Source organism: Hippoglossus hippoglossus, chromosome 4 (genome assembly GCF_009819705.1).
Source record: "Hippoglossus hippoglossus isolate fHipHip1 chromosome 4, fHipHip1.pri, whole genome shotgun sequence".
In the NCBI taxonomy this organism is placed as follows: Eukaryota; Metazoa; Chordata; class Actinopteri; order Pleuronectiformes; family Pleuronectidae; genus Hippoglossus; species Hippoglossus hippoglossus.
The window spans coordinates 16,052,621-16,067,161 of NC_047154.1; the positions used below are offsets into that span (position 1 = coordinate 16,052,621).

Here is a 14,541-nt window from a genome sequence, read left to right on the forward strand (position 1 = left end):
TTGTTTACTTCATTTTCTGGGCGACTGAAAGTGAAATGTTCGCTTTGAATTCTTCTGACGACTCAAAACGAGCCGGGTCCTGTGAGATTATGTAAGAAACAGTGTCCTGTGACTTAAAGATATATCAAAACTGATGTTATTTTTAGCAGAATCCATAAGAGTGAATGTTTGACGTATTTAGACACTTCAAACAGGTGCTCGTGTTTTGTCCCTGGTAAACTTTTAGAGTGAGGCAGTTATCTCTGTGTCACTCTGACAATGTCAGCGGTCGATGTGGCTCCAGTTCAAACGATTATGTGTTTACCTGGAATCGGTCGCTGCCCAGTGGAAACGCACCCTGTTGTAAATATAAAGGACAAATGTGAAATGTTTGCTCTCCACTCCTCAGTTTCCACCATGTGGCGGCTCCTCCTCTGCTGCCTTGTGGCCCTGGCCAGTAAGTTTTCACTCCTTCATCCATATTATTTTATATGCAAAAGCTTCATTGATATTATTTTGTTATTTTACAACAGTCAGGGCTCAGTCCATGCTTTACAAAATGTACTTAATTTGAGTTTCAGAGATTTTGCAAACAATCCTAATCCTTGATTTAACTGTTTATTTCTGATGCATAGAGCTATAATATATTCCACTGTTCCAACAAGAGAACACATATGTACAATTGTATGATATTGATGTTTTTGTTGTTGATGAATCCTGAATTACCAGTAACTAATTTAGGCACGAATGACAAAAGTAAGGACTTTTAGAGTTGAATTGGGACCATTTATGGATTCAAGGTTCGGGTTATTAGTGCTACCTGAGTTGCTGACTTGTTTCTGTTGTATTTATTTCAGTAGAATTAGTTGTTTGAGGTTTACTGTTAAAATTAGTTTTGTGTTGGGAATTAGTTACTTGAATGAAAGAATGAAAAACATGTTTTCCGTGCTCTTATATTCACAAACACTGACACTATGTTCAACATCTTGCAGCGTGCCAAACCGTCCGCTATGGTGAGTCCTTTATGTCTTCATCTTTAAAGCATTTGTTTTCCATAAAGAACATGTGAGATTATATTTCATTATATAAAACATATTGCAGAGCTCAACCTGAATCCTCAGAAGACGTACGAGTACAGCTATGTGGGAGTTGTGAATTTTGGACTCGGGATGCCGAATCAGGCCGAGTCCGGAGTGAGGATAACCTGCAAGGTCAAGATCACTGGTGTGTCCACACAAACCTTCGTCCTCAAGGTAAGAGGGAGAATAAGGAGAAAAGTTAGGAATAATATGTCGTTTAAACCTGTTAAGTGGTTGTACAGGCTTTTGATTCCATTATATATCATTTATACATAAAAAAGTGAGATTCCTCGTGACAGTGGTTAGATTAGAAATGATTTATTATCACAACAGAGCTGTTAATGCACTGTAATTAATGCACGGATGCATTAATTACATCCACCATCACCTTTTTGTCTCTTATCAACAGATGCTGCAATCAAACTCTGTCTGAAACATTATAATCACAGTAAAACGAGCTTTAATGTTCAACTCCACTGTTCTCTCCTGCTGGATTAAACATTTCACCTGGGTTTCATCTATAAACCTGAGTTTTCATGTTGATTCTGCACAAACACTCATGACTAAAATCTTCTCCTTTCCATCTCTGGACCAAAGGTCTCAAATTTACTCTTCGAGGAGTTCAACGGCTTCCCGGGGAAAAACAGCTTCATCCCCTCCCCGAAGCTCACCCAACGTATCGCCGACCAGCTCGCCAAACCCTTCATGTTTGACTACGCCAGCGGACATGTTGGTGACATCCGGGCCTCTGCTGAGGTGTCTGACACTGTCGTCAACATCGTGAGGGGCATACTGGGCTTCTTCCAAATCACTGTCAAAACCACACAGAAGATCTACGAACTGGAAGAGGTGAGTCGCTGACAGAAAAATAAACTGGGCTGAAATATGAGCACTTCCTGGAGTCACTGAGAGATGCTCTGTTAACAGTTAAGATACTTTACTATGTATAGAAATGCACTATCATGGGAAAAACCCTTTCAGATTTATCATCTCGTTTTCGAGGGTCCCAAACATTTACAAATGTGACACAGGAAAGAGACAAAGAGAACAAAGTAAGGGCAGAAAAAACACAACCTTAGACTTAGATACAATCAAATGAAAGAGAAACAAGATCAATCTATGATAAATAAGGACTGAAGGAAATACAAGAAATCATTTTACTACTTAAAATATACAAAAGACAGTTTCTTTTAAGATGAAAGAAAACCTTTTTGAATAAGCTAAATGACGACAACGAGCGGATATTTAAAGGTATCAAAAGAATTATCAAACCCCAAAACACATTCACTGCTCTTTTCTGCAGCATCTTCATTAACTCTACACAACATCAATAAAACTATATTTACAGACGTAAGAAGATCTCATTGTGTTTGTAGGTTGGCATCCATGGCAAGTGCCAGAGCAACTACGTCACTGAAGAGAACATGGAGACCAAGGACCTGACCATCACTCAGGTGGTGGACCTGGATCGCTGCAAGGAGAAAGCCGCCATCTACAGGGGGATGGCGACCGCCGTGCTGGACCAGGTCTCCAAACAGGTCCGTGAGCCTCACCACAGATTCATCAGATCCCACAACACATCAATTAAAACACAGCAAAGTCAGAGGTGTTTGTGTGTCTGTGTCTCCTGCACCAGAGAGGGGACTCTGTCGCTTCAACAGTGAGATATGTTTACACGGTCAAACCCACAGCAGAGGGAGGTCTCATCACCAGGGCTCACGGCCTGGAGCGACAGTTCTTCAGTCCCTTCAATGTGAAGGGCGGCAGTTTCAAGATGCAAGCGACGTAAGACAAAGAGGAATATGTGCACATTACGCCGGCTCATCCGCACAGAGTCTGTGATACAAATGCTTTGAATAACCTCTCCTCTCCTACAGGAAGGAAATAGTGCTGCTCCATGCGATCGACACTGAAAGAGCCGTCATGTTCGGGGCAGTGGAGAGCAAAGGAAACCTGGTTTACAAGTTTGTCAATGCCAAAGCTAACGTCCCCATAATGATGCAGAACCTGGACACCCCGGTTCCAAAGGTAAGAATCACACTCGCTGTGGTTGCACATGGAATATTTACATTCATCAAATCTATTTTTAAAGGATGCACTCAAATAGATACGGCACGTAAAATTTAAATAAATACAGAAATAGCCGGGGATGATTCATTTAAAATGCATCAACATTTCCTTTTTGAAACCTGAAGCAAAACCGCTTTATTCTCTCTTATATGTCGATTTCATTTAAAGATATTGAACACTTTTGTGTGTTAAGGACCAAGTGAGTGACATATATATACGCTAATTATTTCTGGGAATGGAAAAACCTGCTCATGTTCTTTGCAGGCGATGGAGTTGATCAAGCATCTGGCTGAGGCTAACAAATATCAGATTGACAGCGCGACAACTGAAGACACCATAAAGGTCTACCAGCTGCTGCGAGTGATTCCCTACGAAGGGTTGGAGGAGATATGGAAGCAATTAGCAGGAAATGAAGAATATAGGTGAGTATCGCTATCGTTCATTGATGCAAAAAAATATTCAACTCTAGAGGCATAAAGATAATAACATTTAATTCAGCTACAGAATAAAAAACTAATCTGGATCTGGCTAATTACATATATATATATGGACTCATGCCTCTCCGGGCTGCATGTAGACATGGCCGGGATACGTTTGCATAATTATCCCAACAGGAAATGAACCAACCAATCAACTTGCCTGTTGTGTAGGTCTGCACTACGCCATGTTGCTCACAGCAGCTTGTTTGTAAACGTTTGCCCAGAAACAGTCAGTTCCAGCTTGTTTACTGCTCAGTGTTGTTAGATATAGATTTAATCGCAGCAATCACAAAAACAAAAAATTAAGTACAAAGACTTAAAATATTATAATATATAAATTAAAATTAAAAAAGAATCAAATTATCATGAATTAATGCTAACAGAAATAAAAGTTACAATGAAGAGAACCTCATTGTTTCACCATTGCACTTCACACAAGAAACACCCAAAACTAAAGTGCACAACAACCAGCATTATCCCGACCTTTCTTCTCGTCCTTTAGTGAGCTAGATTCCCCTGCTCCCCCCCCCCCGCCTCTGCCTTTCAGTGCAGAGACCTGAGGTCAATGTTCCCCGCCCCCCTCCCCATCTCCTACTGCTGACTTTGAGATCCTCTCAGCAGGGATGAGCCTGTCTCGCTCACAAAGTAGAAGCGGGGCGTGCACGTCAACAAGGTTAATTGACCCACACGTTGACATTCTGTCATTGACGTGACGATGAACGATAGGTATCGCTTGTTTGTTTGCTTGTTTTTTGGTGCCGCCCCCGGCAAGAGGCCTCGGTGGGCAGCTGCCATGTCACCCATACCTAATCCACTACAGCCTACTGGTGCCCATGACCCCCTTCGCTCTGTAGTATCTTAGCATTGTAACATTTGTTAATTAGCACTAAACACACAATACAGCTGAAGCTCATGGAAATAAAGTTAGTTTTAGTGTGGCAGTTGGGACGGTGTGTGTGTGTGTGTGTGTGTGTGTGTGAGTGAGTGAGTGAGTGAGTGAGTGAGTGAGTGAGTGAGTGAGTGAGTGAGTGAGTGTGTGTGTGTGTGTGTGTGTGTGTGTGTGTGTGTGTGTGTCGTTAATAGTGTCCAATAGTTGCCCCAGGCATGTGACCTTTCACTAACTTTTACTTTAGTTAAGTTGCAGAAAGTCGATTTAAATTAAACTAATTAAGTTGTGAATAATATTTTTGAGAGTATCTTTGAACCCACCGTGAACAGTGCACTCAAGAGCTGAACCTCCTCCACAGATAACCTTTAACCAAGCTTTTCATTATAGCATCATAAGACGACGAACAAAACGGTCCCAGGCCATCTCTAAAATCTCGTTCTGATCCACTCCATCTGATTAGGTAATTGAAGAGTATCCTCCCACTTAGTTCAGGAAGGATTTAGTCTGGTACATTACCGCTGATGAATGATTTATTATCTTGAGAGGCACGATGACAGAGAGGTGATGAGTGAAAGACTGCGCTCTCTGCCCATTAAGATCCAGACAGCTTGTATTTCATATCGTGCAAGAGCAATTAAAAGAGACACCTGACCTTGTCTTCCACACCTTTACCTTCTCCATTTTTCCTCTCTTTGGTTTATTTGAAGGCTGATAAGTGCTGTCTGATGAATCCAATTCCCCTCACTCCCTCTCTCAATATCATTAGACGTTGGTTTTTGGACATGGTCGTTGAGGTCGGCGATGCCAGAATCCTAAAGTTCCTGGAGATGAGGTTTCACGCCGGAGATGTGTCTGCAAGTGAAGCCGTGCAAGCCTTAATGCTGTCTATGAACCACCTCAATCCCATTCCTGAGCTGGTGGAGATGGCTAAAGTGAGTCACAGGGAAGTTGTAAATGTGAAGAAAGACATCATGCACACTTTCTTCTGGATATGCCACCTGGACGGGTGGCGTCAAATATGTCTCTGACTCTTTTCTGCAGATGTTCCTGAACATTCCTTTTTGTAAATCCAACACCTATCTGTGGCACACTGCGGTGCTCTCCTATGGATCCCTGGTGTATAAGCACTGTGCATATTATACACCCTGCCCAGTAGCTGCTGTTCAGGTAATCAGAATAATAACATACTTGAAATAGCCATTCCATCAGAAGCACTTCAAGTCATAATTAGCTAAAGGATGTAATTTGACTCAGTAAGTAGCATCAACCAATTACAATGTGTAAATGTACTTTGCTGATAACAGCCACTTGATTATTGTTTCACATCTGTTTCAGCCTCTGTTGGACATGGCCACGCAGGGTCTGAAGAATGGCAGTGAGGCAGACATGGTCCTCACCCTGAAAGCTCTGGGGAACGCGGGTCATCCGGGCAGCATTAAAACCATCATGCGCTTCCTCCCCGGAGTGGCCGCCACCCCTGTGACTGTGCCGCCCCGAGTGCTGAGCGCGGCCGTGCAGTCGATGAGACTCATAGCTGCCAGAGACCCTCAAAGAGTAAGAACAGCATCCACTGAAAGACATTGTTACCTCTACATTCATCACATTCAAATGATATTTAATAATACGTCTGATTCATGCATAATCTTTATCATTGTGGAGGTAAAAAAAACATCTGTCCACAATCATAATTATCTGCCTTGTAAGTTCACTGAGAGTTATAGCGTTTGTGCAGGAACAGAACAGAGACGACTTCAGCTGCGGGGGGGGGGGTTTAATGAGTCAGCATTCTCTTGTGTTTTCAGGTCCAGGACATCACCATGGCTCTGTTTATGGAAAAGAACCTTCCCGTTGAGATCCGCATGCTGGCCTTCATGATCCTGTTTGACACCAAGCCGCCCATGGCTCTGGTGTCCACACTGACGACACATCTCCAGATGGAAAAAGACCTCCATGTTGTCAGTTTTGCGTTTTCCTACCTGAAGAGTTTCGCCAGATCCCGAACTCCAGACAACCAATATCTGTGAGTTTGAAGATTTTCAAAAACGAACCGTATATCGTTGTTTGTGTTGTTTGATACTGAATCTGATTTCCTCTGCAATAGCTCGACTGCCTGCAACTTGGCTGTGAAAATCCTGGCCCCGAAATATGGCCGTGTCAGCTATCACTACAGCAAAGCCATGCGCATGGATTGGTTCAATGGTACGTTCCAAGAGAGAGTCCTGGATCCTGAGGTTTCTCTGAAAACAGTTATGCAGGAATTTCCTATTCTCTCTATGCAGATGACTTCCTCATCGGCACAGCGGCAGAAGTCTTCATGCTCAGAAGTGCAACAAACATCTTCCCCACTGAAATCATGATGAAAGGGAAATTATTTTTCATTGGAAGAATTCTGCAGCTCCTGGAGGTACAGTGTGATACACAGTGTGAAACACAACCACTGACACTGAAGTAACTTATCTTGTCAGAGAGTGGTTAGCACTGTCAGCTCGCAGCAAGAAGGTTCCCCGGTTTGAATCCCTGTTTGGCCTGGAGCCTCTTTTATATGTTTTCCTCGAGTGCCAAGTAGCTGCGGAACAACTCTCAACTTATCAATGTATTCATCAAAATACTTAAAATACTTATATGCAGCTGCAGGCCAATCAGCCACAAGATCTGCTGGAGTCCACCAATCACCACCTTGTCCTGGCACGGACCTGTTTGCATGCATCACCCACTCAAAACTAAAAGCCAAGTATCGCGATAAGAAAACAAAACATGTCCACCACAGACACAATCTGAAGACTTGCAGATTGGGGTTAGGTTAATTGGAGACACTGATTTGCCCGTAGTTGTAAATGTGAGTTGTTGATGATTGTTGTTTCATGATCAGTAATTACCTTCTTTTCTTTTGTCCTCTGCAGCTTGGAATCCATGCTGATGGAATTAAGGATTTGTTCAGCACTATAAACCCTGGATTTAACGGGGATGTAGATTTCACTGACTTCCGGTCCATTTTAAACGTGGTGAGTATATCATTCTAATTTAAATGCAAAAAAAGATCACAGTTACACTACAGGGAATCTGCTGATGTGTTTGTGTGCCCATTATTTTGACGTCATCCTCAGCTTCAAAACTGGGATGTTCTGCCCAACGATAAGCCAGTTCTCTCCGCCTATGCCCGCGCCTCCGGACAAGAGTGGTTCTTTGCTGACATGAGCAAAGAGTTCCTTCAGAATATCATCAGGGTGAGAGATTAATCGGACAAACCGCTACGATTGATCCATTAATGTCGAAGCCAGCGCAGTCAACAACAGTATCACTATGTTAAATGGTCTACAAAGCCGCCACATGCCCCCCCCCCCCGCTGTTCTGTGATCTTACTTGCAGGCTGTCAGTCCTGCTGCAGGGAAAGGAAGCCTTCTGTGGGAGGTGATTGAGAATCTACAGAAAGGAATCTCATGGCACAAGACCAAGCCTTTCTTGATCTTCGAGGCTCGCTACTACCAAGCAACGACCCTGGGTCTCCCGCTGGAGATTAGCAAATATTATCAGTCAGTCAATGGCATCACAGTTAACGGTGAGGAGACAAATCTATCTGCAGCATATGAGCACCTTAACTAATCTAATCAGTATTTTCGTAATGTCGTAAACTGTTTGTTTTATTTGATCAGTGTTCTTTTCTGTGTAGCTAAAGCTGCAGTAACTCCACCAGTGACTGAACATCTTGGACAACTCTTGAATTCAGAAATTTCACTGGAGACTGATGGTTTTATTGGGTAAAAAAAACTAAGTCTTCTTTTAATTTAGAGAGAATATACTTCCAGCATGTTTAGCAATTATACGATCATGTTGTTTTATGTCATTTGCAAAACCTCATCATTGCCAAAGTTTGTATTTGTGCTGTAGAATTACATCTACTGCTTTCACCTCTTCTTTTTTTAGCTACACAAAAGATTTTTGGGTTTTCTATGGGATTAACACAGAACTGTTCCAGTGTGGCTCCGAGTTGAAGTCTAAAATGCCAATCGCAATTCCATGGAAGTTCTCCGCCAAGATCAACGTCAGAGAGAGGAAGTTTGAACTCGACTTTCCTGCGTGCAAAAAAGAGATTGAAATAATATCAGTCAGGTAGGTTTTAAATATGGATTCAGCAAAAAAAATCACAATTGAAATCACACTGAATCGATTCATAGTGTGCACTGCAGCTCTTGATGGAGCAATACATGCACAAACAAATACAAAACCGCCTCAGTTTTTCTTTTCTTTTTTACAAAAAGCTTATGGGAGTCCATAGTTACATTCTAAATATGAAGCAGTTGGGAATCACACAATATAAAAGCTTGGTATTAGAAAACTGTTTTTTAGCATTTAGCATCATTTTAGTAACAGCACCTCAACCAGAGACTAACATTAGCAAACCAGCACAACAAACACCAGCTTTACTTGTAATTCAGTGAACTGAAAACATGATTGAGTGGTTTGTGACTCACTACACTGGAGTAGGAGCCAGGCAGCCAGGATCCTTACCTGTTTACTGACGGACTGAACAGATGTTCAGACAAGTACGAATTCTACATCAAATTGTGACACCTACAAGCAAAAATCGGTTCTTATAATGTGTATGTCTGAGTAAACAAATTGTATGCATGCTATCCACAATGCAGCCTGTAACCAGTATAAGAGTCATCATTTCCTTATTCCCACCGATAGCTCCAATGTGTACGCAGTCTCCAGGAACATAGAAGAGCTAGATAAGGCTAAAATGACCCCAATGATTCCCAAAGCCATTGACGCCAATGACGAAGTTGCCCACACAGGGCCCTCAGTGGTGACGCCTGAGTCCGATCAGGTACAGTCAACACCCGTCAGAGGTCAACCAAACAAGATTCATTAAACTGGAAACAGATTCATATTTTTCTGTTGTTTATCTTTTCTTGTCTCACAGATGATGAAATCAAACTCCTGGCATCCACTAACCAAGATGTGCGCTGAGAGTAACATTTATGGAGCCGGCCTCTGTGTGGAGTCTGAGCTAAGAAGAGAGTATTATCACGAGGAGTACCCACTGTACTATTTCCTGGGATACACACACATGGCACTCAAAGTCAGCCCAGGTATTCACATCCAGTTCTTTACATTCCACCACACAACGCTGCTAAACTCACATGAGACACACTCCTCAGTGACAGGTCCAGGTTGAAATGTCGTTTCAATTTTCCAATTTGCAAACATGGCTGCTGCAGTCGCTGCAAATCTAAACTTTAGATTTAAAAACAGCGAGGATGGGTTTAGTGGTGAGGTCTGACCTGAACAAGCTGTAACAGAATGGGAGAGAGATTAATTCAGCAGACCACCAAGCAAGTGTTTCACTGACTTGTCTGATTGAAAGTTTTAAGTCAATTTCACACCTGAACACCAATGGATGTGGGTGTGAAAATGTCCTACATGAAATCCAATGCCGGCAGATGAGAACACGTGTAGTTTTTATTTTTACCGTTTTAAGTATATATCATCTTTGCATTGATAGTATGTCCCTGCTGTAATTTTGTTGTCATTTAAGTCTAACAACGTATTGTATATATATTTTTATTTGTTAACTTTTTTTGCTAACATAGCCTGTTTTCTTTGTTTTAGCTCACGCAATCAAAGCCGTTGACAAAATCCACTTTGAGGTTAATGCCGGCCCGAGCACACTTCAAATGAGCACACAGCAACTGCTGGAGAGTCTGAGGAACCTTTCCAAGGTAGTTGGCTTCCCTTGCAATGTTATTATCTCTGCACCTGCTCCGCCGTTTTATCCTCATCCTGCATTGTGTTTACAGGCGGCCACTCAGCAGATCCGTCTGTCCTCTGATTCAGCCTCAAGCACCAGAGGATCTCATCAGAGCGAGCCTGACAGCTTCCTGGAAGTACGCGAAACATGCTGCACATGAGAGGGACACATGTTCCCACCATTACCTTGAAAGAAGTGAAACATGTTTGGAACCATGCAGAGATTTCTGTGCAGGCAGACGCTCCATAAAAAAAGTGTTTTGTCTGACATATATGGAGCGACGCCGGCGAGCTAGTTCTGGCAGGCAACTCGAGCTGCACTGTTTCAATCGCGTGACACTCATCATGTGACATACATCATGTGACACACTTCATGTGACATACATCATGTGACATACATCATGTGACATACTTCACTCGCCACTACCATCTACAGTACTCATCCACCTCATTAGGCGGTCTATTTAAGCAGAGGGAATTCCCATCCCTCTCTCTGCTTCCTAACTACTACGCAGTATCACAGACAATTGTCTCAGCCCCTCCACCACCCCAGCATCCACCTGTAGGCTCCGACAGGGGGTTACAGTATTAGCTCATCACTCCCATCATTCCTGTGTATCATATGGGGGAGTGATTAAGTCGGAGCCTAGACGCCAAACACTAAACCTGTTCTAATGTTGAATAAACAAACATTCAAACGTGAGTTGTCTGACTGAAACAGCACATATTGATTATTTCCTCAGGTCTCACAGCAACTAGTTAGAATTTACCCACAATAACAACGGGTATGATTACCAATCCACACATGACATATGATAAAGACTCACACTGGACACAATGCAAACAATCCCATCACAGTCTTATATGTGGCCTTCTATGTGATTCCCTCAGGTTGGGGACTCGACACCTGAGGCCGTGTTCAACGTCAAAGCTTTCGCCTTGAGTGGCAACGAGAAGCCTCAGGGTTACGACGCAGCCGTGTACTACACGCCCGAGGCAAACGTTAAGAACACCCAGCTGATAGTGTCCCAGGCTGGAGAAGACACCAACTGGAAGATGTGCATGGACACCACTGTGAGTGCCCATGCTGAGGCCAAGGTAGATATGAAACACACTCAGTTACTCAGATAGAGAGAAGGAATCTAAAGAATAATTCTCTCTTTACAAGTACATGGTGTTATTGTCAACATTTTATCCTTCTTCTTCTGACCATTATCTGCAGTGGAACCAAAGTATATTCTTTCTTTCTCCGCACCAAAGAACTCCATCGTTTTCCAGAAACAATTAAAACCCACTTAGAGAAGCTGAACCGTCCCACTGGGGAACATGTGCCTTAGTTTCAAAGACTATCCACTGCAGTGTACTCTTAAACAAATCTGTCACTGTATTTTCTGTCTCTGGAGAGTTTGGGAAGTTTAAAGAGTAAAAAGTGTCTTTACACTCCCTAGTTACGCTGACAAGCTGAAAGGAATAAAGTAAACTCACTGTCCATGTTCATGGTAATGAAAGGATATGTAGCCACATGCAGTAGTGAGGACCTGTGATGTGTTCTCATGGATATTAAGATGTGAGCAGAGTTCTGTGGGCTGAAGGCATGAGCTTTATTAAGGGTATAGATATGAAGAGAATACTCACTGTCGGATAAATGTAATGTTGGATTTGCTTGTTGAGGGAATTTCTAGACGATAAAAAGATAAAAGATGCTAGTCCGCCATTAAATTTATTTAAAGATACAATATGTAACAATTCTTCATGAAAATGATAAAAATATATATATCAATAGACCTATGTTATATATTTTGTTGACTTGTGTGCTCACATTTTCCAAAATGTTTCCAACCATGTTCAAACTCAGAGAATTAATCTATTTTATTCAAAATAACAGGACGTTTCATTATGGTCGCCTTTTAATTGTTTCACATCAGCTTAACCCATCTCTGCTGTAACTTCTGGGGCTAACAACATATGAGGGGAATTACACACAACTCATTAGTACGATTATTTATCACCGCTGCAGAACGTGAATACAACTTTAATACATGAACTCATCCATTAACATGATTTGTGCCTGAGTCGCATCAGAAATGGTGGTGAAGACTACAACTCCCATGATGCCACGCTTCTTCACGATTGTCAACGACTAGATGTTTTGTTATTGTTTTTGATTTAGAGTCAAGCGTCCAAAGTTACATAAAGCAAATTTCAAAACAAACTTAAAACATCCAGTCTCAAAACATTTGACTGTGTGTAACTGACAAACACTTGTGTAACTCGTGTAGAGAGGAAATGTCACACTGGCCGCTCCTTTTTGAGTTCGACGTTGGGACGGGTGTTTGTTGAGTTTCCCATCGTGATTGATCCTTTGTGTTTGGTCTAGGCACACATCCGATGGGGAGCTGAATGTCAGTCCTATGAAATGTCAATGAGAGCTGCAACTGCACATCTGCCTGGTTCCATGCCTACGCTCAAGGCCAAAGTACACTGGACCAAGATCCCAGAGACCATGGCCGAGCTGGGCAGACGGTGAGCTTCACTGGGGGGGGGGGGGGGGGGGGGGGAAATCAGTTTGTGTCAAGGAAGTGATTCAAATGAGAGAATAAAAATGTGTGGAGGAATGAAGGCTGAAGTGAAGAAGGGACTGAAAGATTCCTTCACTTGTTTTGTTGAAACATTTTCTGTGTTCAATACAAAATCTACTGGAATGTGTGTGAAAGAAGCATTTTACCTTTTTTTTTTCTCCAGAGTTGGAAGCTACATCCCCGGCGTGGCTCTGCTTCTCGGCTTCAACCAGCAACACGAGAGTAATGTCGATCAGGAGGTCTCTGCATCAGTAGTTGCTGCCTCAGGAGACAGCGTCGATTTGAAGATTAGATTCCCACAGGTGCTGCTGCAAATTTTCACCACCTACATTTCTATGCAAAACGTATGAATCACTGCATTGCAAATCTTGACTCCTGTATTTACACAGACGTGTCCCTTTCTGCTGTTCTGTCATTAGTATACAGTGTACCACAACTCCATCCCAGTTCCACTGCCACCTGCCAGTTCTCTGGGGTTTCAGCTCTACACCACAAACACAACAATAGATGGATTCGGACATTTTTAAAAACAGGTGAGCTACTGAGCTAAACTGAGTTTAATTGAATTGTCATACTTATCTCTGTCTTTTTTTAAAAACCTGTACAATTTGTGTGTGTGTGTGAGCATGTGAGCGTGAGTGTGTGGTGGTGGATTGTTCTGACAGACGTCCATGCAAAGCAGATAACAAGCACATAACCAACAAGGCCATTTTTGCTTCTTTCATAAAATATGTTTTGTGTTGCAGAAAGACAACAAAGCCCAGATGGGAGCCAGATGCCTCTTTTCACAGTGATAACACTGCAGCCCAAATCGCACCTCCGTGATAAAAGTGAGGATCATAAAAGATGTATCAGTGATGCCTCAGATGTCGCCCGTTTGGAAATAACCTGTAACGCTCTTGATTTATTCATTAGAAAAGCCCGTTAATATTTGAACACCCTCTTTTGAAGAAATACCGTGTGAATTCCTGCTTATGTTTCAAATACTATATCTTCATCACACTGGATTCATAACAGTGGCTATTGTGCTAAATCTGGGTGTCACGTGATTAAAATACAGAACAGCCTGTTTCTTCCTTTTACTTTAACCATTATAACACATTCTGCATGTAAACAATATTTTTTAAAGTATTAAAGCCAGATAATGATACAAAAAAATGATAAAAAACACTGATGAGAAACTTGATTCAGAGTTTTTAAAATTGGTCTGTTGCAAACTTTGTCTGTTAGAAATAAAAGGGTGCAATTTACATGACATTATATCTGCCCAATGTAATTCTTATTAAAATACCTAAATTGTGGAGAAGCAACTGCAATTCTGTTGATAAAATTGGCAAATAATCTTTGTTAACCGGTCCTGTTAAACTCTTAAAAACCCTCTGTGATTGTCAGAATACTCAATGATTCAGTAAATTGAATGACTGGAGGGTTTCCTGCAGAAAGAGATGGATGTTTACAAGGTCTGTTTGACCTGCTCTGTTTGTTTGGTCAACTGATGCAACAGGACTGTTTGCAGATATCCGCACACGGTGCCACCATCAGTGCCTCTGCCACACACAGAACTCTGTGCCCTTTGGAGTCACAAGAACATGTCAGTGCTCGCTGGGCTAGAATATTTAATATCCATGCATCTCATGCAGCTTTTTAAAGGATCTCAAAATAGAGGGGGTTTCTTACGATTGGATAAAAGATCTGATGAACATTAATTAAAAACG

At 42.0% G+C, this 14,541-nt stretch overlaps 1 protein-coding gene across 1 annotated transcript; it reads left to right on the top strand.

Moving 5' to 3' along the window:
- Positions 1 to 304: 304 nt before the first annotated feature.
- Positions 305 to 14,076, top strand: vtg3 (vitellogenin 3, phosvitinless). Its single transcript, XM_034583327.1, has 28 exons — positions 305 to 436; positions 972 to 992; positions 1,081 to 1,232; positions 1,656 to 1,907; positions 2,435 to 2,596; positions 2,695 to 2,843; positions 2,936 to 3,086; positions 3,393 to 3,550; positions 5,263 to 5,428; positions 5,538 to 5,663; positions 5,832 to 6,050; positions 6,299 to 6,516; positions 6,598 to 6,695; positions 6,776 to 6,900; positions 7,397 to 7,498; positions 7,601 to 7,720; positions 7,863 to 8,052; positions 8,164 to 8,251; positions 8,418 to 8,603; positions 9,186 to 9,324; positions 9,421 to 9,589; positions 10,110 to 10,219; positions 10,298 to 10,384; positions 11,139 to 11,345; positions 12,625 to 12,770; positions 12,990 to 13,128; positions 13,246 to 13,359; positions 13,573 to 14,076. The coding sequence occupies exons 1-27, from the start codon at positions 367 to 369 to the stop codon at positions 13,351 to 13,353; spliced, it is 3,858 nt and encodes a 1,285-aa protein (XP_034439218.1). The 5' UTR covers positions 305 to 366; the 3' UTR covers positions 13,354 to 13,359; positions 13,573 to 14,076.
- The last annotated feature ends 465 nt before the right edge of the window (positions 14,077 to 14,541 follow it).

Coding starts and splice junctions, on each gene's coding strand:
- vtg3 (XM_034583327.1), top strand. CDS start 367: ATGTTTGCTCTCCACTCCTCAGTTTCCACCATGTGGCGGCTCCTCCTC. Junction 7,499..7,600: donor TCCGGTCCATTTTAAACGTG/GTGAGTATATCA, acceptor CGTCATCCTCAG/CTTCAAAACTGGGATGTTCT. Junction 7,721..7,862: donor TCCTTCAGAATATCATCAGG/GTGAGAGATTAA, acceptor TCTTACTTGCAG/GCTGTCAGTCCTGCTGCAGG.